A 21,727-nucleotide genomic window follows, 5' to 3' on the forward strand; every position below is an offset into this window, starting at 1 on the left:
CATGATATTTTCATGTTTAAGGAGTTACTATTTTTTTAGGAAGTTGCAGCTAGTACAAATGTGAGGTGGTATATGAGAAGTTTTTTGGAAATTCTCCCCGAAAAAGACAACACACAATAACAAACACCCCAAACAAACCACCTTGTGCTGCGCTTGTGTTCCGCTGGCCGGCAGCTACCGCGGCCTCCCCCTGCGCGGCCGCTCCGGCTGGGAGCCGTCAGGAGCTGTCAGCGGCCGCGCTCGCCGACATCTGGGGCTTATCAAGCGCGCAGCGCTCTCCCCGCACTAATCTCCCCGAGGCCGCCCCAGCTTCCATTTCAAAAGCCTTGGCCTGGCACCTTAGAGAGAGCCACCGCTCCGGGCCCGCGGACGCAGCTGGTCCGGGAGGGCCGGCTTTGAAACCCGAGCGCGGGCCGGGCCGCGGAGGCTGCGGCCCCGCTCCCGAGCGGCCCCTCGGGGACGCAGCGGCCCCAGGAAGCGGCCGCGCGCGCGGGGGCCGCCCGGAGCCTCCGCGCTCATGGGGCTCTCCCCTTGCAAGGGCATCGGCAGCAGGAGCGCGAGCGCAGGAGGCTCCTCGTCACGGCAGCCCTCAGCCCCACCGTGGCACGAGGGGAGACCCTTCCCAGAACACCCGCTTCAGGCAGGTGCCCAATGCGAACGGGGCACCGGCATCCACCAGAGAACTGGAACCAACTGCAAGCAACGCTCGCTCCCTGCTGCCCTCCAGATGCTCCTGTGGCCATCATGTATCAGCTCACTCTGCACCCCACGCTACCCCTTTGGCCACCAGGAATGAGTTATGAAAGGTTAAACTCATGTTAAGACCACACAAAATAACCTGCTGCCTCTCTAATGAAGAGCACAGATTTTGGTCCCCGCTTGTTGAAACAGTTCCCATTTGATCAAAAGCATCTTTTACGGGATCAATGAGGCAGGACTTTTCTCCTCTTTTTTTCCTTTGACTGCCCTGAATGCTCCTATGGCCTTGACACACAAACCAGATGGGGTGAGGGCTAAGGGCTGGACGGGATAAGGGCTTCGGCCTCAGGCAACGTTTACACAACCAAACACTAACACAGCCTCGTGCACAACAACATCTGGCCAGCGGGCGCAGTTTGCCCAGCAGCTCTCCCTTTCCCTGCCATGGGCAGGTGGAGCAGGTAGGCTGCGGGTAGGGTGTGCAGGGGGAAAGATGGCCATGCTCCAAACCCAAACTTCTGATCGATCCTAATGCACGTGGCCACAGCAACGGTGGCATTTTACATTACTGCTAATTGCTCTGGAAACTCAGCTAGATAAACACATCGTTAGCGCTTTCAAAGAAAGAAGAGCAATTTAACACAACCAAGGTTTTAGAGAAAGAATTATCAGAAATAACCGGAGCTCGGAGCAGCCCTGGACTAGGCTCAACTTAGTAGCACTCTAAAAAAAAAAACAAACTTCTGCCGGCCATAAATCCCAAACCAAAACAGAGCGGGATTACTGCCCAGCCCTCACATTTCTTCCGACTGGGCTGCAGGGCCCCTCTTTGGCTTTGCTGAGGATTCAAGGAGACAAGGAAACACAAATCAGAAGGACCTACACCTATAACCGCTGCTCTCGTGTTCAGGAAAACCCAAACAACGCAGCCGCAGTCACAGCTCCACTTGGCTTCCCTGAGCTCACACACTGCCCTTCTCCATAGAGAAACTGTCCAGCCTGGTAGTGGTATGCATTGCCAGAAGGCTCCCGTGGTCACCTACACAATCCCAGGACCGAAATCACGATCTGTCAGTCACTGCTTGCTCGATCTTTAAGGGCCACCAAGAAGACCAAGGAGCAGAGCCTTGTACTTACTGCAGTCAAACACAGCCCCAGAGGAGGAGACTTGACCACTCTTCATTGGTCATTGACCATGTTTTTTTTCTAAAATGTACGTTTCAGCTCATTTCAACCCGTTTACCTCATGCACTGCTATTCCCAGCCCATGTGCAAGCAGGCTGGTAGTTTTGATGCCCACACAGCTCCCAGCAGAAGTGACAAGGGCTACAAAAACGCCCTGGGGTTTGGTATCGCCAGCATCCATCTGCTTTTCTCCTTTTAAAACTCATCTTTCCAGAAAGATCAGTGTCTATGGGTGCAACCAAGGAAGGGGAGACATTTACATCACTTAAAAAACACTTGAGAACGCTTAGTCCAAACCACGTTACACTTCCAACCCCAGGCCATCTAGCTATACCGCTCTATCTTCGCGTGGCAAGAAGGCAGCAAGGCCCTCGCAAAGAAGAGGGTTTTCCTCCAAGGGTTTCTTCCCTCCAGACAGGAGCCCATGAGCCCGGGACGCCCGATACGGCCAAGAACAGCCCGGGTCAACTTCAAAGCCAGCGCCCGATGACAGATTGATTCCACAGCACCTCCGAGACCGGCCCTGCCAACTCCCCCAATAATCAGGCTCCACCAGTAAAGAAGGGAACTTATTATTTTAATATTAGGCTTCCTTTTATCTCTGAAAAAGAGCATTTGTTTTGGCACTATCAAGACAAACCTTAATAAACTGACTGGCAAACTGTATGTTTAGCGATGAAAACGATACCCAGGCAGGGATTATAATATAAGCAATAAGAGGGAATAGAGAGATTTAGGAAAGGATGTGATTTATAATGGCTTTAAGGAAGATAAGCTCCTACATCTGCGATTGCCTGATTGTATAATATTTTAATTGATTATCAGAGCTAACAGGTTTATTTTTTCATGGGAGTTAAAGCTGTGTCGCTTTAGCTTTCGCTTGCATTTGTTCTACAGCGGACGTTCGCGGGGCTGTTTCTCCGTAAGCCCCGGCTCTGCCGCGCCGTGCTCATTCCATGGGCTTAGGCACCAAAATTAGTTTGGGCTGGGGGAGGGAGCGGGAAGGGCTGCGCTTACACCTGTCACCCGGCGCAGGACGGGGGCCGGATCCTGGACCAGCACCACGGCGCAGGCTGCACGTCCGCGGCAGAGCGCTCTTTTGTTCATTTTTTTAATGCAACTACTGGCAGCACTGGGTTTTCCTGACGATGGGTTCACAGTAAGAGAACGCACCCTTGCTCAACGCCCCCAGCGCGTGGGGTTGGGGGGAGCCTTCCTGCCAGCCCAGATTTGCACAAAAGCGACATCAGGAGTTGAGCACTCGATCCCTTACGTGCACACTGCCGATTTCTTAAAAAACAAAACAAAGAAAACCAAAATCAAACAAACAGAAATCTGAATTCCTCCCCTGTTCGACGAGAGGCACTATTCACCTGTCCCAATACTCGTTACAGAAAACCCCAAATGAGCCAAATTCAGACAGCTACAGAGACCCGCTGGGTTATGTATCAGCAATGGGACACCCGACGTTTCTGCAGAAATACGGTCTCTGTTCTATTCCACATATACGGTTACAGCTAACAGAGAAATCGGGATACAGGGCGCTGTCTGGAAGGCTTAAAGCACCCCCACCTACTGTAACCAATACACTAGCAAACCACAAGTTTAGCAGCAGCAGTTTGGTGCCCGGCTTAGCCCCTAATCCTTTAATCTTGTCCGCGACAACCCAGCCAACGCTGCCAGCAAAGGCGGCGCCGCGGGAGCGGGCGAGAGCAGAGCCCGAGCCCAGGCGCCACCAACGCGCTCACGCCGAGGCCTGGGCAGGCTCACGCCGAGGACGGCCGCCCGCCCGCTCATCGGGGCCGCACTGACTGAGCGCTCTGACGCGGTTCTTGCGGGCTGGTCTTGCAAGACGCCCGCGACGTATTTCGGTTAGGAGAAAGCGGTGCTGTGAGCTGACCTGCGAGCCAAGAGATGAAACACTGAAAGGGAAAGCAGAGCTAAAGGCAAAACTCTCCTCTGCTGGGGAGGCAATAACAACAGCGATAATGACGAAGCCCCGGCACGCGTGCAGAGCTCTCCGCTTAAGAGGCTTTCAAAAGCAGGGAGCTCCCAAAAGCCCCTTAGCCCGACCCCATGGGCTATCCCAGAGCAGGGCCCGGTGCTCTGGCTGCGCGGAGCCGGCCGGTGCCCGGCAGCCGGGGCAGCCCGCGCGGTGCCACACAGGACACGCGGCGCCTCCTTCCCCCTCGCTCCCCTAGCCCGGGGGCTCGCGCAGACGCCTCCCGCCGCGAGGCCCCTGGTCAAACGAGGACCAGAAACCGCTCTGGCCCCGCAGCAGAGGAGCGGATTTCTGAGCACGCGCTGTGCAGCGCGGCAGGGACATCAACACCCACCTCCCCTCGCGCCGGGGCTTGCCTGGGCAAACCTTCTCCCGGCAGGGGGGAAGCCCTTTTTGAGCGCCTGCCCAAGCAGGCTGTGTCTGAACGGAGGTGACTGCCCACCAGGAATATTGTGGAAAATATGAAATCAGAAGCAAAGTTATATCTGGAAACACCACGTGTGAAGAGCTGAAACTTGGTTATGAGAAATATGTCACCCCTGTTCAACAACAGTCTTGGCAAAATTGTTTTTCGTTCGCAGAAATCGACCCCTATGTTGCTGCGTGACAGAGGTAAATAATGACTCATTTAATGATCCACAGAAGAAAAACTGAAGGCTGCCTCCACCAAAAGGTATTTGCGCTGGGAAACCCGATAATGTCACTGAGGGCAGCAGCCAGCGCGACGGGAAGCTTCACGGGCGCACGATCCCGCCGAGGCGGCCGGACGGGGCTGCTCCGCGCGGCTCTGCCGCGCTCCGGCCTCCCATATCCACGGAGGGAGCGGGACGGAAGCCAGGACCGCGTCAGAAATACGGCACGAAGCCCCAGCTGGGCTCCCACTGCGATGCAGGCGGCACCACGCGCACCAAAGCCCTCTTGACCACGTCCTCGTGCTGCTGAAGCCTCCCTAAACAACCCCAGCGACGGTTCTTTAGGCACCTGGCAGCACCCACAGCCCTCGGCCCCTACTGAACACATGTGCAAACCCCCTCCAAATGGGAAGAAGTCTACGACAAGTGTCTGATGTTACACAGCAAGCCTGCCATGGAGCACAGACATGCAGCCAAACCCAGGGCAAATAATGATAAGAATATGTATTTAGGTCACTCTTTCCCTCAATTTCTCTCTCTGTTTTTTTTTTTTTTTTTTTTTTAAATTTTCCCCTCCTTCAACCAGGGCAGCACATGATTAAATCAGAGATAATCTGTTTTATTCTGTTCCCAGCAACTCCTTTACAGTTCCTTTACGCTGTCACTTTCCAGCTGCTCGGCCTTTTCTTTTAAAGCTCAGGTTCTCCTGTGGGCTCAGGAAGAGCAGATTTTGCATCGTGCCCCCTTCTCAGACCTGCCATTTCTTAGTCAATCCACCAGGAGGAACGTGCCCGGATTCCAGCAGCCCGTGCCCAGCGAGCGCCCCGCTGCGCTGCCGAAACCAGCAGACCCCGTCTCCGCTGCCCTCCTCTCCAGCGCACGGCCCAGGGCGACCCGCGCTCGCCAGGAGAGCTTTCTAGCGAGGAGAATTGCTGCCCTCGAGGAAGAGGCCCCGAGCAGCAGCCGATGCCGCCGAGCGGAGCCCCTCGCTCCGACCGCGGGTCCCGCCGGAGCGCGGCGACGTTCCGGCAGCGCCGGCGCTCCCGGCTCGCGCAGCCGCCGGGCGCCCCGGAGAAGCCGGCAGAGCCCTGGGGCCGCCGCTATTTTAAGCGGTAGCTCCTGACACAGGAGGAGCGGGAAGCTCAGCCCTGCCATAGCTCAGATGCCGAGAGCCTCTCTTAAAAAATAAGTAACTGGAAAGAACAGGAGCAAAAGCCCCGCGGGGACCGAGCGGGACGCGCCGCGGCCGGTTGCGCAGCCGCCGCTCCGGGCTCCCCCATCGCCCTCCTGCCCGAGGGGCACGCGCGGCCCTGCCTTGGGGCACAGCGACAGCCCCCGAGCGGGGCACGAGCCACAGCCCACAGGAGGGCCCGTGGTTGTGCTGGGAACTGGGATGTGCCGGAAAAAAAAGGGTTTTAGAAAAAAGAATATATACATACACACAAAAAAACACAAGTTTTGAGGGTGTTCTGCAGCAAGAAACAGGCTAGGTGCAGACGAACAACGTGTCACCCCTTTGCAAAGTTACCTCCGTCCTGTTTTTTTGCCAAGAGCCACAACCTCTCCTCACTCAGGGGACAGGTTCTGGGGAGCGCTTTGGGGCCTACCCAGACACAGCAGTCCTCCAAAAAAAATCAGAAATAAACTAAGTGGATTCAGCTGCATTTCCCTGCATTTCCACATGGACTTCCAAGTCCATCAGAGCTGATTATGCTTGGAAAAAATAACTGAAAAGCCTCGTACACATAGCAAAGTGCAACACAAATCCAGGTCATGTTCTGGAAGAAAGTCTCCATAGGGTTTGCTCAGGCCAACAACGATGCCACCTCACCCCCAGGTCACCGAGTTAGCGCTCGCCCAGTCCTAATTTAGGACAGGGCCAAATATTTGGGGTATAAATTGTTTGCACAAGGTAAAAGAAAGTCCAGAACCAAACCAGTGCATTTCTTCATATGGAAGAGTTAGATATTTTTAAACAGGGACAAAGGCCATAGCACTTAGTAGACATTTACAAGATAGATCAAAACGATTAGCAGCTTCAGTTAAAAAAAAAAAAAAAAAAAAAAAAAAAAAAGGAGGCTTTTTTCCATCCCCAGGTTTGCAAAAATTACAGGTTGGCACAAGAGTTACAGCAAAGTCCCAGAAGCCACATTTTGGGTGACACGCACAGCCCCTTGATACTTCCCTTCTGGAGCAAGGACCCCCAGTTCCAACTCTGTCAAACCAATGTGTATAAACGGAGCAATGACCCCAGAGGCGAGTGCCATAAAGGCCGGTAGCTCCAGTTTTAGGCTTGGACACGACATGCGCATCCTACGTGCAAACCTGCTTGTGTACTGCAAGTGCCCATGGACAATTTTCCATGTCCAGGATCCTCGCAGACAAGTCACAGAAACTTGCCCAAGGCTGCAGCCTGGCAGTGGGTGCCAGCGCACCCCCCATGCACCTTTTCTAGGCTTTTTTGGTTAAAAAGATCACCTAGTACTTACACATGATCAGCCAAGGAGAAACATCACATGGCTAAATTGGGCACCCTTGATGGTAACAGGTAGAAAATGTCACCGCTTTATTATGGCTTCTGGGGAATAGCTAAGCCATCCCAAGGGACACTGGGTGCCATTTAAGAATAAAGGTGCCTAGCTGAACACTTTCAAGTGAATGTTGAGCTAGTTTTTGCCCCGCTAGGGCACAATAACTGTGTACATTCCCTATATTATTTAAGCACACGTGGTCAGAGGGGAGGAGAGGGGCAGCTTTGCCAAGCGCGGCGCAGCCCGAGCTGCTCCCCTCGCTCGTGCGCTCCAAGGAACGAGGTTCGCTCTGCCATTGCTGCTAAGCCCGAGGATATTGCCTATCACGTATTAATAAGAAATTAAGAAAGCATATTAAATTGGAGATAAGCATTAGGTTGCCAACAATAAAATCTGCATTATCCTTAATTTAATTTGCCCACAATAAGGGAAGCCAGAGAGCTTTACTTTGGCAGCGGAGCATCCTCTTGAATAATTTAATTAATCTGGTCTTAGCAAAGCTGGGAATCAAAGCCCAGCTGTTGAGCTGGGGTGACCCTCCAAGGCCGGGTATCCCGCTGAAAACCCCGCGTTCCCCCACGGCACCACGAGACGGGTCGATGCTGGGGAAGAGGTTAGGGAATAGCAGCCGGGGGTCGCGTAACGCGCGTGCAGAGCGCTCCAGCGCAGGGGCCCTGCTGCTGCCGCGCTGCACGGGGACGTCACCGTCAGCCCCCCGCGCGCTGCCGCCCCGGGGACGGCCCCTCGGGCTCAGCCACCGTGCGCTCACGCGCTTCACACACAGTTTTCTAAGGTACGCAGCTCATTTTCAGGAGAACGGGCCCTTGAGTTGTGGTTTTCCACACCACCAGCTGCCCTGATGAGGTGCTGGAAGTGACCACCACGCTGGACCTTGCAGCGCATCGTCTCAACGCCTAGAGCTACCCACAGCCAAATCCTCATGGGTCTTATTCTTATGCCATATATAAGATAAGGGGATAAGGCAATATCTGAGCCAGAATCACCAGGACCCCTCAAGCCTAGCACCATTTTCATGCCTTTCCAGAGTAACTTCTTCTGGATACTGTGCTTGCAAAGAGTCTGGGGCGCCCAAGGGCTGGAAACTTGCACCAAGTGCTCTAACTGCCTGGGTGCTAAAGGAAAAAAGAGGGGTGAAAAACCTCACAAATCCCAGGCTAGCACTTGAGCATCTTTTCACCTGCAGACATCAAATAAAGGGTGAGGGGGTGGTGGTTTTTAAGGCACCCTTATTTTCTGGGTTGGGAAAGCGAGGCTTTCCCGGGAGCCAGCACTGCCTGGAGCCCCGCAGCTCCCTCGGGACCCGTCCCCAGGATGAAGCATGCGGAGACCGAGGAGGCAGCCCCATCCCCACCACATCCTGCTGGGCTCCCCATCAGGTGTCCAGCAGAGCCATTTCTCAGCATTTCAGACCATCCAAAGGGCAACAGGGGGTAGGGGGAGAAGAGCTGAAAGAGTTAAGGGGCTTATTGGGCTTTTACACGTTTTACGTGATCGTGTTTCAACAATGGCAGTAAAGTCAGCATGTAGCCTTGATTTTCTATGGTTGAACCTTGAACGTGAATCATTATATTACAATGTACTTATTGATTTCAACAGGAAGAGGATTAAGCCCAGAAAATCAGGTTAGGAACCCGAAACTGGACTGAGGAAAATGGAATTTTTCTGGTGCTAAAAACCTCTCATGTTATGTAAAATACATTAGCATTTCAGACATGAGATTTGACCATTTGGAAAAATATTCCTAACATGTCTAAAAACAGCAGAGCTATAATGAGGTCACAGAACTGAAAATCTGATTAGCAACCAGCTCTTTGAATACTAAACTGTGTTATTACACACATTATACAGTAACATTACCTGATCCTATCTGCTTATTTAAGCATACCCATGTATAAACTGAAAGGTGTTTTAATGAGATATTCAAGACTTACAGACTGACCACATCTGCAATCTAGGCACACGCTTTGCCACCAACCAGTACCACATTTTTGCTAAAATGTGTCTGTATCTCTATGTATTTAGAATATAGATGAGTGAGTGTATGCATACATATTCCAAGTGCTACCAGAACACCAGATTCCTCTGCCCAGAGCTTGGCAAAAATCCTGACTTGGGGCACTTCAGCCCAAACTGTATACTTGTCCATACCATGGTATTCTGTACAGAGTACTCATGCTTGTCTAATTTTGCATCAGTTTCTCCAGCATGAAAAATAAGGAAGCCTTGAATTAAAGAGAAAAAAATAACAAAAAAATAACACACGAGATGGGAAATTAACTCAGATCTGCAGGCTGCCCCTTGGCTTTGCACAGGGGCCACCATCCCTCCCCTTGTCCAGCCAGGGCAGGGCCTCCAAACCACAGTGCCACCTTTGCCAGCCATGGTGGCCTCTGCACTGCGACCACCACTGCCTTAAAAACACAGCTGGGAACAAGGCAAGGCCAGGAAAAAGAGAAGAGAAAAAAAATAAAAATAAAAAAATACACACACACACACAAGCTCCATATTGAAAAGGAAAAGGTGCCCAAATCCTCCTTGAGCTGCTGGTGGCATCTCCAAGAGACCAGCATGGGGAAAAGCATGGAAGAAAACAAGAGTTTGCCACCCCTCACTCAGTCCTTCACAGAGCAGAGCCTCTCAAAAAGCCATCCTGCAAACCCACTGCACCGATTTCCATTGCTGTATAAGCATCAAACTATTTTGCTTTAAAAGCCATGGTAAATTTATGAATGAAACTGTGCAAGGAGGGATTTAAGCAGAGATCCATCGCAAGTGTTCGGCGGTCTGGGCACGGCCCGCCACCAGGGTAGCATGAAATCATTTGATAATTATGGCACGGCCACGCAGGATTAGCATACCATAAAAATATAGGGCTGCCTTATTTTTATTTATATAACAGATGGATCTTGAAAAGGCAGGATTTTTTTTTTTTTTTTGGACAGATCTGGAGCACTGCAGCGTGGCCAGGGCGAGCGGTGACCATGGGGCCCTGCACGCGACACCCCTGCATCCCTCTGCACCTCCTGAGCCACGGGCCCCTTTGGTCATCATTTATCCCCCTGCAGAAACACCCCAGAAAGCAGGACTGCCCCCGAAACCTGGCCCAGGGCTACAATCATCCCCCACAGCTGGGAGGTCAGGAACAAGGTGATCAACACGGGCCTGCTCTGCACACAGAGCCTTGCTGCAGCCAGCTCCTCCCTGGTATTTCACACTCAAAATCCAACTTCCACATGGCTAATCAAAGGGAAATTTTATTCAGCTGCTTACCTAGGCTTTAAAAATATTTTTTTAAAAAAGTCTTTCCCCATCTTCTAAATATGCAATGCCTATAGTGGACCAATCTCATATGTTTAGTTTATGAATTAATATTTACCTTGAGAAAAGCCAAACACTGAAGCTATGCCATTGCAACTGAGGTTTCCACTTGCACTATATTAAAACAACAAAATCATTAAAACAACAGCAACAAACAGTACCTGGAGCTCAGCTGTGCATACTCTAGAGAGCATGGTTATCTTGCAGGTGGGTTTCACAACTTTCTGATGAACCGTGTTACAATAAAGATGCCGGAAATACAAAAGCTGGGAGTTCAAGATTGCTAGCCACTTTTCAAGATTCAAGTCAACATCTAATTACTTAAAAGTCTATAGAACAGAAATGCTTCAGCCTTTACTCACCTTGGAGATCTCTTCGAGCTCACACAAGACCATGTTATGGTGATAAATACACTGCATCTTCTCAGATTTAGCTAGGCAGGCAAGGACTGCAGCTGGCTGCACTTCCACATTTTGAAGATCAGGCTGATGACATTTTTCTTCAGCTATAGAGATACAGGCAGAGTTTAGGTGTATGTATATATACATATGTATATATTACAGAAGATAAGCACGCTTTAAGACATACAGGAAAAGCTACATGGGACAAAAAATTACACCCCACAGCTCAAGCATTATCTCCACTGCTGAGGGGAGGAGGCCACCCAGGACCCTCAGGTCAGCGTGGGACTGGGCTCCCTGGCAGCCCCTTAGCTCCCTTTCCTGGAGGGAAAAATTCAGGCAATGGGGATATCTGGCTTTTATATGGCTAAAGTCACTGACATGAGAAAAGAATCTGTTAAAAAAAAATATATATATTAAGACAGACCTGAGAGTGTGAAGGTCGGTCAGGTACTGCACCTAAAAACATTGGATTTCTTCATCACCCCAAGAGGTGGATTTTTCCTCCCCACACCACCATCCACACAACAGCTGTTACCCCATTTTAATTATGGCTCCTGGCCAGCCGCTTGCACAGGGGGAGGAGCGAGGGAGGAGGTCGGGGTGGCAGACGCACCTGCTTCATGGGCCGCATGCCCCGGGAGCCACCTGAGAAGAAACAAGCTACTCAACTTGTGACTAATAATTCAGACCAAACTGGAGACCAACAGACACCAATATTTTAGATTAATCATCTCACCAAACCACCAGGCAGTGCTACCACTAATGAGGGAAAGTGATCTGGTGCCGGGCACAACAACACATACTAATAACCGTGACGGCACAAGCGTAGATGGCACAACTGATATTAGTTGGTATCATTATATTTCTCTTTAAAGGCTGCTCTTAATGGCCAGTTATCCATCATGCTCAAGGGTCCAGCTGTCAAACAGCCTCTGTTACCCCATGACTCATGGCTGGGGAAGCTTGCTCCAACCAAACCAAGCAGCTTGTTCTCTAAAGGAGGTGCAGATGAGCCACCAGCACCATCACAAACAAGCAATGTTTGCCCACTCAAACCACTCATGAGCTCAGTTACTCCAAAATGAAAAACAACTCAGGAATAATAATAAAAAAAAAAAAAGTCGTGAAGGTCCTAATTTTAACATAATACAAGCCTGGGGCATTTCTACAGCTGCAAGCAGCAACAAACACCTATAAAAGCGCTCCACACCTGCACAGGCCAGCAAAAGACCATGGCCCTTGCTTTTCTGTAAGGCAAAATTTGCCAAGACCAGCACAAACCTCAGTTGGTTCAAAAAGGGCTGGATTTCCCTCCTGCAGAATCTCTTTCTTTAAAGTAGTTCCTTATTGTGCCATTATAGACCAAGTGAAAAGGAAAAAAGAAGTCCCCTACCCACTTCCCATATATGCATCCTGTTAAGAATTTCTTCCAAAGAAAGAAATTTCTTCCATTGCCTGCCTTCCAAAAGGTAGTTAAAAGCTCCAAGGGGGCTGGTTACATTCAGGATTAGCAGCTTTACAAGGCAGCTGGCACAGGAGCCCAAACACCTACCAGAAGACAGAAAAGCACTGACAGTACCTGAGCATTTGAGGAAGCATCCAAACATCATTCCTGGGCTGAAAAAGGTCTGACCCTAGGAGGGGGCTGCCCTGTCCTTCAGGGAGCCTTAAAGCCAGCCAAAGGAACCAATTCCAACTTTTCTGATCCTTGTTCTCATATTTTGCAGTTTACAGCAGGAGACAGAAAGGTTCCCTGCTAACAGCTAATTCCTTGGGGGCATTTTAAGCACCCAACAAGCCACAGCAACCATCCAGGAGAGCACAGCAGGGCTAAAAAGCCACAAAGCCCCCACCACTCCCACCATTTGTATTAGTTAGCCTGCTGCTTTCACCTCTTGAAGGCAGCTTTCAGAGAGTTTATAAATTTACCTCTTCCAAACTTTACCAAAGCCAGCCCAGCCCAGCCCTAAGGCCAGCCTGTCTCCCCTAGCTCACTGCCCTCAAACTCACCCTGGAAAGGGCTTAAAACACAGAGCCGCTCGCCGCTGGAGCAGGCACCACCCTCCCAATCACCCAGTGCAAAGGGGCTTCAGCTGCAGCAAATCAGCCCCTTGGCCACGCAGGTGCCCAGGATTTCAGGAACGCTTCAGGCAGCAAGTGCCTCGTGGCCACATAAGTATTTTCTTCTGGCTGATCTTCCTTTCTTCCCATCTTTGTCCCTGGAGCTGTCACCCCAGCGCTCACCTAACCTAAGCCCTACCTAAAGGCAGACAGTGGTTCTTGGACAGGCCCCTTTTCTGCTTTTATTGCCTCTTGGGGCCCTGGGTGCTCTCTGGAGAACGGCCAGGGCGCAGGACGGGCCTCAGCGGCTTCCCTGCCCTGTGGCCTGTGACAGTGGTGTCCCAAAGAGCCCTGCAGGACAGCAGTGCCCAGTTCTGCTCCTCTGTTCTGCTTTTAGATTCCTAGGAAACCTGCTCCTTCAGCAAAACAGTGCAAGAAATTTCTGCCCGCAGGGGTCACAGCTTTGTGCTTGGTGCGCTGCTGTGATAGAAACAGCAGGAGTCACAGATTGTGTCCTTGCAATATTTGAAGGAACTCTGTTTCTCACCAGGAACTTATTTCATGGGCTGAAGATGAAATGTAACTTTTGCTATTTGAGAACTTACGTAAAGGATTGAGTTACCTTATCAGCCTCAACTGCATTTAGAGGAGCAAAGCCATGCGCAACGTTGTGACGGGAAGATGCCCGTATGTGCATCAGAAGTCAAAACAGTGGTTTTAGTGCTCCATCCCTTTCATATCTCACCTACAAAACCAAGCAAAACAGTTTCTTAGCACACACACACAAAAAAGAGGGTTGTTTTTCGGACTCGGATTTTGTTGCGGTCCGAGCGCCTCTTGTATGAAAGGGTCAGATGGCAGCCAAAGCAGGGCAGATCCTCTGGGTTTCCAAAGACTTGCAAGCCTAAATAAGGGCAGGTTTTCCTCCCAGATGATTTGCTCTGCACAAACACAGGGCAAGGCACACGCACCTCGAGGCTGGGATTGCTTTGAACGGCTCCGAGGCAGATGGGCTGAGCATCTGCTCAGGGATTTAGCACTGACGGAGAGGGGGAAGGAACTTCCGCTGCCAGCTGGAAGCAGCAGGGATCTTTCCTCTAGTTTTTTTCCCATGTAAGCCCCATGTTTACAAAATCAGAAGGAGGGTCTTAGTGCAATGTTTATTGTTTTGCCTCTGAAGTGGAAGGAGCGGCAGCGCTTGGTTATGGCTCCGCTTGCCGCTTTCCCGGCCCTGGCAGAGCAGCCCTAACCCGCTCTTCAAGCAGCAGCTGAACTTTGGCTCAAACATACTCCAAAATTCACTGCCTGAGGCTGCTAGGAGCAACCAGATTTTTGCTGGGAACGTCAGTGGCGGCAGGGGGAAACGTCACCTCATTCAGCAGAACTGCTGCTTTAAATCTTTCCTTCGTTTCGTTGGTTGGCCCTTCACATCTTGTACCTTCCTGCTTGGGGGAAAGAGAGAGAAAGCTTGTTGTGTTACCTCGTGCCCTCTAGAGTGGCACTGGATTTGAGCAAGGAATATATATCTCTCATCAAGTGGGCAGAGGCAGCACATACTACAGTGAGATCGGAGGCAATTCCTACCTTACTGCAAGGTAACTATCACTGCACAGCAGCTCTGCTGTAATCAAACTCAGACTTATTCCAAACACAGTCTGTTCATTGCAGTCAATCCTGAGCGACAGTTTAGAGAAAGCTGTAAAAAAGGAACAGTGAGGAAGTGATCCATATATATACTTATTTTTTTGCACAGTGTCAGAAATATGCTGTTATACTTCAACAAGCAAAGGAGTTCCAATTTTTATTTTGAATAAAACGACACTGTTGAATTTTGCATTTTTGAGGATGAAAGTGGATTGCAATGGGATCGGAGCAGTGAAACTATTCACATGAGAATATTTGAAAAAAAGACATCTGCAGGGCTTTTTTGATGTAATGTTAGATCACTAGTACTAGTAGAAGCAGAAAAAAAATAAACTGATGAAAAAGAAATTAGTTAATGCTATGTATTGAACCACTTGATAGTGAGCTGCTTTAACACTGATAGCAAGTTTAGCTGTAACAAAAGGCTTCCTGTTGTTTATTAGATATTGTGAGAATGAAATGTACAGTATATAAAATTAACACCCAAACATCACTTTAACAACACATTTTCTTTGGATTAACTGCAGGGAAGCAGCTTTTTAACAAGTTACTCTGTGATCTAGTTTTTATACTTTAGCATCTAAAGTGTATAGGCTATGTGCTATCTGCAGTTTTGAATTACAAAATTAAAGCAATTGATATTTTGCTGCATCACAGTGGCATTCGTTTGGAAAGAAGGGGACAGCAGTAGTAGTACAGAGGAGAATGATTACTAGTTTCATTAAAACAGAATGTTGGCTCTTCAAGTTCACAAGCAAAGTTGCTTTTTAAATGCCAAACCTTACATTTGTACGACTGCAATAACAAATGCCCTTGATATAGCAAGTTACATTCTGCGACACTGGTGAAAAATGATTTTGGCTGATCTGTTTCTGTTGTAGATAGATACATAATTCTGACTTTCTTTTTTTCCTAATGACATTTCCCATGTCTTTAAAATTAGTGTTAAACAGAGTTCATTCTCCTACAGAAACAGGTTAAATGCAGTGCATTTTATACAATCAACTTTTTCATGTAGGGCATTTCTATATAAAAGAATGTAAAATGGTTTTCATTGGTTAAATCTCTGTAGTTTCAGTTTATGTCGTATTGTAAAAAAGATAAATTTACTACTACGAACTAATCTAAATAGATTACATATTGGGCATGATGCTTTTCACTACAATGTAAAATATGCTAGAAAAATTGAAATTATTACCAGGGAAAATTCCATACAGTTACCAGCAATGTTTCCCCAGTCAAAGGATCTGTAATGTAACTTCTCACAGACACTCTACTTTACACTGTGAATACGATTTAAAGTGAAAAATCTCCTCACATTTTTTTCTCAAAAGGCAGTGAATGTATGTACAGTATTGCAAAAAACTCCAAATATCAGACTGGATAAGTCTGTGGATCAGTGATTTAAAATAGGAACGGGTGTCTGACGCAGTGGGGGTCGACCTTCCAGAATAAAATAGGAGGTTTTCTTCCTCTTGAGGTGCCTCTAAAGTAATCACTTCATCTTTTAAGTTGGCACATATCACAAGATCTCTTAAAATGATCCCTGTGAAATGAACACAAAGACAGCTCACAAAACAAATGATGCAAAGGCATTCTGTGAAAATTTAGAAAAGTCCAAAAAAAGTAGTTGTTCCTTCACCATTTAACATGACGTGGATTACATATTTTACTTTTCAGGGATAAAGTATTCAAAATATCTTATGCTGGTGAATAGCTGGGCCTGCTGTTTTTTTCCCCTCCTTTTGTGTTGTTTAAGACCACTGGCAAGAACAGTCTGTTGGTTCTTGGATGGAGTAGGTGACCCAGGTGGAATTGCTCGTGCAGAACAGCTGCACAGTTCTCCTCTGCAGCCCGAGCTCCCGGCAGCATTTGCAGAATCGCGCGTACGTGTTGATGTTGTAGTTATAAATGCTGGCGGACGGACATTTTCCGTCACACGAAACAATGTTCACCTGGTAACAGACATGAAGAATAATGAGCAAGTGCAGTCAGTTCTAAAATAAAGCGAGGAGCTCTCAAGGAGGCCCAGAGAAATGGGGCTCCCAAATCCAACTGCAACGCAATGTGGAAGTGCGAGGCATTTATCCTAGCGCCTCGTGAAATCTCACTGTCCCTGAGCAATAAATTCTCAAGTATGTTGCCCAGATAGGTCTTAATTTTATCTTATTGTGATTAAAGATGATTTCCTTGTGCATTTCAGCTACAACAGAAATTTTATCCTCACTTTGTTATTATTTGAGAAGAGTTCTGAGTGTAGGGCAACATTAAAGCAACTCTATGAAACTCAGAAATCTCTGCCCCTCCGACAGAGACAGAGAAATGCAGACAATAGTAACATGTTTTTTTCCTTGTTTTTTACTTTTCTTAATTTTTCCCCCTCTATTAAAAGAAATTATCATTGGTGTTTACTTACTGGTGTGTTACTTCTGCAGTCATTTTTGCGGATGGTCATCCTGACAGCCACCTTTTTACAGAATTTTCCATCTTCCTTACCTGCAAAGTGGGATTGATTGAAACGTATCAGCTCAAATGTCAGACACAGAAACGCTCCTCAATGTTTTATAGAATCAAGAGCATGGAATACATCACAGCATACACAATATTTCTCTGACAAAGTGACAAAAATTACATGCTGCACTTAAGATATCTGTGTCATGCATATGATCATGCATATGAAATGATTCTAACAAGTTTATTCTTCATTCAGAACTGTTTTACGAATAAATTCACTCTATCCTTGAGAAAATTATATGAAAATAGTCAACCACTCCATGGAGAAGGCTTGTTAGTAATGCATTAAATGCATTTTCTATGAAGCTGCTGTAACAACCATTAGCAGCAACAATTGCATTCCACTGGATTAAGTAAAATTTTACCAAACGCTTTAACAACATGAAGGCTCAGGAGGACCTTGCATTTTTATATGTGTTTAATAAAGAGGAAAAAGAACACAATGAGCAGATTAAATTTTTATTTGCATTTCATCAGCATTATTTCCATACTTTTCCTCACAAAAATATGTTCAAGGTATATGGATGAAATAAAAGAATTAAAAATAAATAATAAAAAGAAATTAAAGTGGTTAAGCTTAATTCAATGGCAAAATTCTGTACATTTGAGGAAAAGAGACAAAGTGCAGTCTGGGGTTCAGTTCTTAGAGGTCAGAAGGTTCAGTATCTTCTTACGATGATCCTCTTTATGCTGAAGAAACCACATCAGATTGAAGATCTATAAGAAAAACCAAAGTCCATTCCTTTATGATAGCTCCCACAGTTTCACAGCGGATTTTAAACAGCATGATACAGTCCCACACAACTCTGCGCTTACACAATTGCCTTTTCTTTCAGCCCCACAAAATCCAAAGATGTCCAGGAAAGGTGAACACTGTTAGCTCCAGAAAAGCAAGGACAGTGGAAATCTCATTGGATTGACCAAGATCTACATACTGAATTGTGGCAAGGGTTTAACACTTCTTGACACCCAATGTGCAGTTCCACGCTCTAATCACTGACAAGCCTGGCAGTGCCTCTCGTCAAAGAGAGGTTTTTTGGTTTTGTTTTGTTTTTTAATTAAAGAAAATCAGCTACTGGCCACAAAGAGCAGAGATTTCCTGAATATGAAGAGAAAAGGACAGGCATGAATCCTCTAAGGAGCAAACAAAAATCTACAATCAGAAAAAGCTAACTTCTTGTTGAATATCATTGAATTACATTTGCTCAGGGAAAGAGTGAATAGAGAAACAAAGAAAAAAATAAAGTGCTTTGGAAAACAAACTACTCACCATTGCTCCATGTTTCTCATAGTGCCAGTCTTTTTCACTGTCTTTTCTTCTTTTACTAAATTTTTTGTGGAATGTGGGATGGGGAATTCAGTGCAGCTGTGACTATGACTTCATCTGGGCTACCATGAAAGCATATCACGTCTCACAAGAAAATAATGTATTTGCATGCATGTACTTTAATATCCAGAGGCTTTTAACAAACTCTGCAAACAGTTATACTTTGTCATGAACAGCCTTACAAACATACAAGCATTTTACTCGCCTCACATTGTAAAGAGATTATTTTTCACACAATCGAAAAACATTGGTTAGTGTTTGAGTTGACTCATAAGATTCTTGTCATTTAAATGACAGTGATGTCAGTATCTCCATACTCCAGTAAAACTGACCTCTGTGTTATAACCATTCAGTGATGTAAAGTTCACTCAACATCATTTATCTTACACAAATATAGACACAAATATATACAGAAATATATATTTCTGTCAATATGAATGGATGGCACAAAGGATTGCACTCATGCAACAACTCCAAAACTTTTTGTGCTCTATAAAAAAGAACAAAGATGATCTCCAACTTCCACAGAATAAACATGCGTTTGTTGCTTTCAGTACACTGTCCTCACTACAGCAGAGAAAGAAACAAACTACTTCTTATACATGCTACTGAAACCAAAACTATGTAACACGTTATTTGCAAAATGTTATTTATCTAATAAGCTTTAGCAAGCAGGGCCATTAGTTTCTATGCTCTACAGCACCGTGAACGCAGTGGGATTAGCTCATGTCTTAAACACAGCAATCTGGCACATGCAGCAAGCTAAAGACTACGCGGGGGGTTGCTACCAGCAGGACATTGTTGGCCAACAACAACGCACTGCCCAACGCACAGCGCAGAGGAGAAACGAGACAACCCCAGACTGTGAGCCCTTCCCAACAAGGGGTCGTGGATGCTACACTGCAGCTTTTGGCATAACGGGAGGAGGTGAGGCCTGCAGCTCCTATCGAGGAGTACATTGCTGCAAATCAACAATGATGCTGCTTGGGTTGATCCTGCTGATTTCCAGGAAAATGTACCTGTGTTACAGTGAACATGGGCTGTAGGAGCGACTGGGCTAACTGGGAATGGAAGGAACACTGACTCTGTAGAACCTGGTAAAAATATTACATATTGAGCAGAGTACACGTTACACAGGACTCCCTACCAATATGAAATGTTTTATAGTTAGCAGATTCCAATATATTTTTGGAGAATATTCAACCTAAAATGTCTGTGTATTACTTGCATTGCTGAGCATAATATCAAAACTGGAAGAAATCAAACATATTGCTTAGGATGTTGGGTCAGAATGTGGACCAATTACTTTCTCTTTAACTGGTTCTGCACTAAATGTTCTGCACCAAAAAAGTTATTCCTGATCTACATTGGTATAACTAAGAGAACCTGATATCCTAGATTTAAGTTGGTCTCTGTGGCTGCAAGCAATAAATTGTCAATTCCTCTGAGTAGCTTTGCAAATTCCTCTAAGTTTGGATGGAACCTGCTGGGCTTGCACTAAGGACGTTATCTTTAAATACCATTTCAAATTGAAAACAAAAATCACAATGTTTTCTAATGATAAAGTGCTTCAAAAGAAAACAACAAGCAGATAGCCTTTCTCATAAAATGTCTCATGCACTTAAAATTGACTCATCTGCCCTCATGGCAGATTGAGCGGGGTGGCTCCTGGGAGTGTGCTGTGGCCTATAAACAGGTGTGAAATCAGCTACGTGTCTCTACTTGCACATGGCAAACTCGGAAGTCATTGGACTTACATTTATTTTGTGATGCATGCCCCACATAAGCATCACTGCTTTGTCTATATTACTTAAGGGTGTGGTTTTGAGATTTCTCTAAGTGCAAGAGCAAGATCTTCTACCTTGATGAAAAGGAGCTTTAATTTTAATAGAGAAGCTGGATTTTAATGGCCTCAACGGTCTGTTTAGAGAGTAGATTATGTGGCTGCTAAGGGTAATTTAAGGGTAATGTCAAATATGGATTATGAAAATCTCAAGGACTAACAAGAATCTACAGAGCATGGGCTACAGAACTGGGAACAAGTGTTTGAAACCCAAGTCTATGGAAGTAAAACAGAAACACTACCACTCTCCTACAGGATCAGAATTAGGGAAAAAGCAGACTAATCATATGGCATTATGTGCCATAAGTGTGGCACATAATGAATAAAACAAAAAGGTACTTCCCAGGTGTTAACATACCTCAGTGCAGGACCACTGCACATGGTGCCTTAACAAGCAGCCTCAGAAACTCACCCAGACTCTCAATTGCCATCCTGCACCCAATATCTTTAGCTCTGAAATTGCTGTTCCACCTGCTTATGCAGATCATGTAAGCTATCTGTACTCTTTTTAGGATACTATGATACTGTCTTTTCAATTGCATATAACATTGCCAACTATAGGTATAGTTGAACTTAAATTCTTCAGGTTAGATGTTGCCTCAAGCTAAGCTCTTCATCAAATCAGACAAAATGCTTTCAGCCATGTACCAGGTTGTTAAGAAACTGGTGTGATAACCTAGCTAAAAATGTGGCAAAAGAAATATAAGCAGCATAATTAACACTGTGAAAAAAAAAGTTAATTAATATTTGAGCTAAAAAGGAATCGTCAGTTTTCTTGGAGGATTAACGTAGAATTAATTTAGAATGAAATGTTAATTTTAGCCCCCTTGTTTCCAGCATACATTGGGACAATTTTAAAGGATGCATAGTCAAATAGTAATCCCAGCAGAATTTAACAGAGCCACAATTGGTTCAGTGTAATAAATCCTTCAGTGTTGAACCACTTTTTTCTAGTTTAACTCCACCAGCTTCACATGGCTGCTGTTCACTTGAATAACACTGGAAAAAGCACATCCTTTGATATTTTAAAGCAAGATTAGAATAAAGCTTTCATGGAAGAAAGAATCAATCTTATTTCTAATATAACAACGGATTAAAAGGACATCTCTCAAGTCACAAAGTTTCATTAATTACTTACATGTTTTACAGCACCCTTCTAGAAATGGTACAACATAGCCTCCAACCTGGCCAAGAGGGAAAAAAAAAAAAAAAGAGGAAAAAGCATGAATTCCCATATATCTGCACTGTTAGAAATATCTACCAGATAAAGCTCTGCACTTTCCCTTGACATTTCTGAAAGTTTATTCAGGCAAAGAGAGCACTCTAATGTATGGATCAGTGTCTGGCTAAAAATGAGGTAATTTCACTGTTTTAGCACAAGTGAGTACTAAGTGGTTGTCCCTGAACGCCACTAAACATCACTAGCTGTGTGATTGGGGTTCTCTCTGAGGGACCAATCCGTTGTTATCTGCGGGGAAAATTGCAGCCACCTACTTCCTCCAGGACTGTTCCCTGCTTAGTTACCACTATTCATTGAAGAAAATGT

General features: G+C 46.5%; 1 protein-coding gene across 1 annotated transcript in view; it reads right to left on the reverse strand.

Annotated features, from left to right (window-relative positions):
• Positions 1 to 16,170: 16,170 nt before the first annotated feature.
• Positions 16,171 to 21,727, reverse strand: part of OTOG (otogelin) — an 87,832-nt gene continuing 82,275 nt past the window's right edge. Inside the window, 3 exon segments of the mRNA XM_088533854.1 lie at positions 16,171 to 16,452; positions 16,914 to 16,993; positions 21,320 to 21,365. Of these exon segments, the coding sequence (XP_088389980.1) occupies positions 16,252 to 16,452; positions 16,914 to 16,993; positions 21,320 to 21,365 (327 nt within the window). The 3' untranslated portion in view covers positions 16,171 to 16,251.

This window comes from Tinamus guttatus, unplaced genomic scaffold (genome assembly GCF_059628265.1).
Source record: "Tinamus guttatus ecotype Peru unplaced genomic scaffold, ASM5962826v1 Tinamus_guttatus_pri_ptg000524l, whole genome shotgun sequence".
In the NCBI taxonomy this organism is placed as follows: Eukaryota; Metazoa; Chordata; class Aves; order Tinamiformes; family Tinamidae; genus Tinamus; species Tinamus guttatus.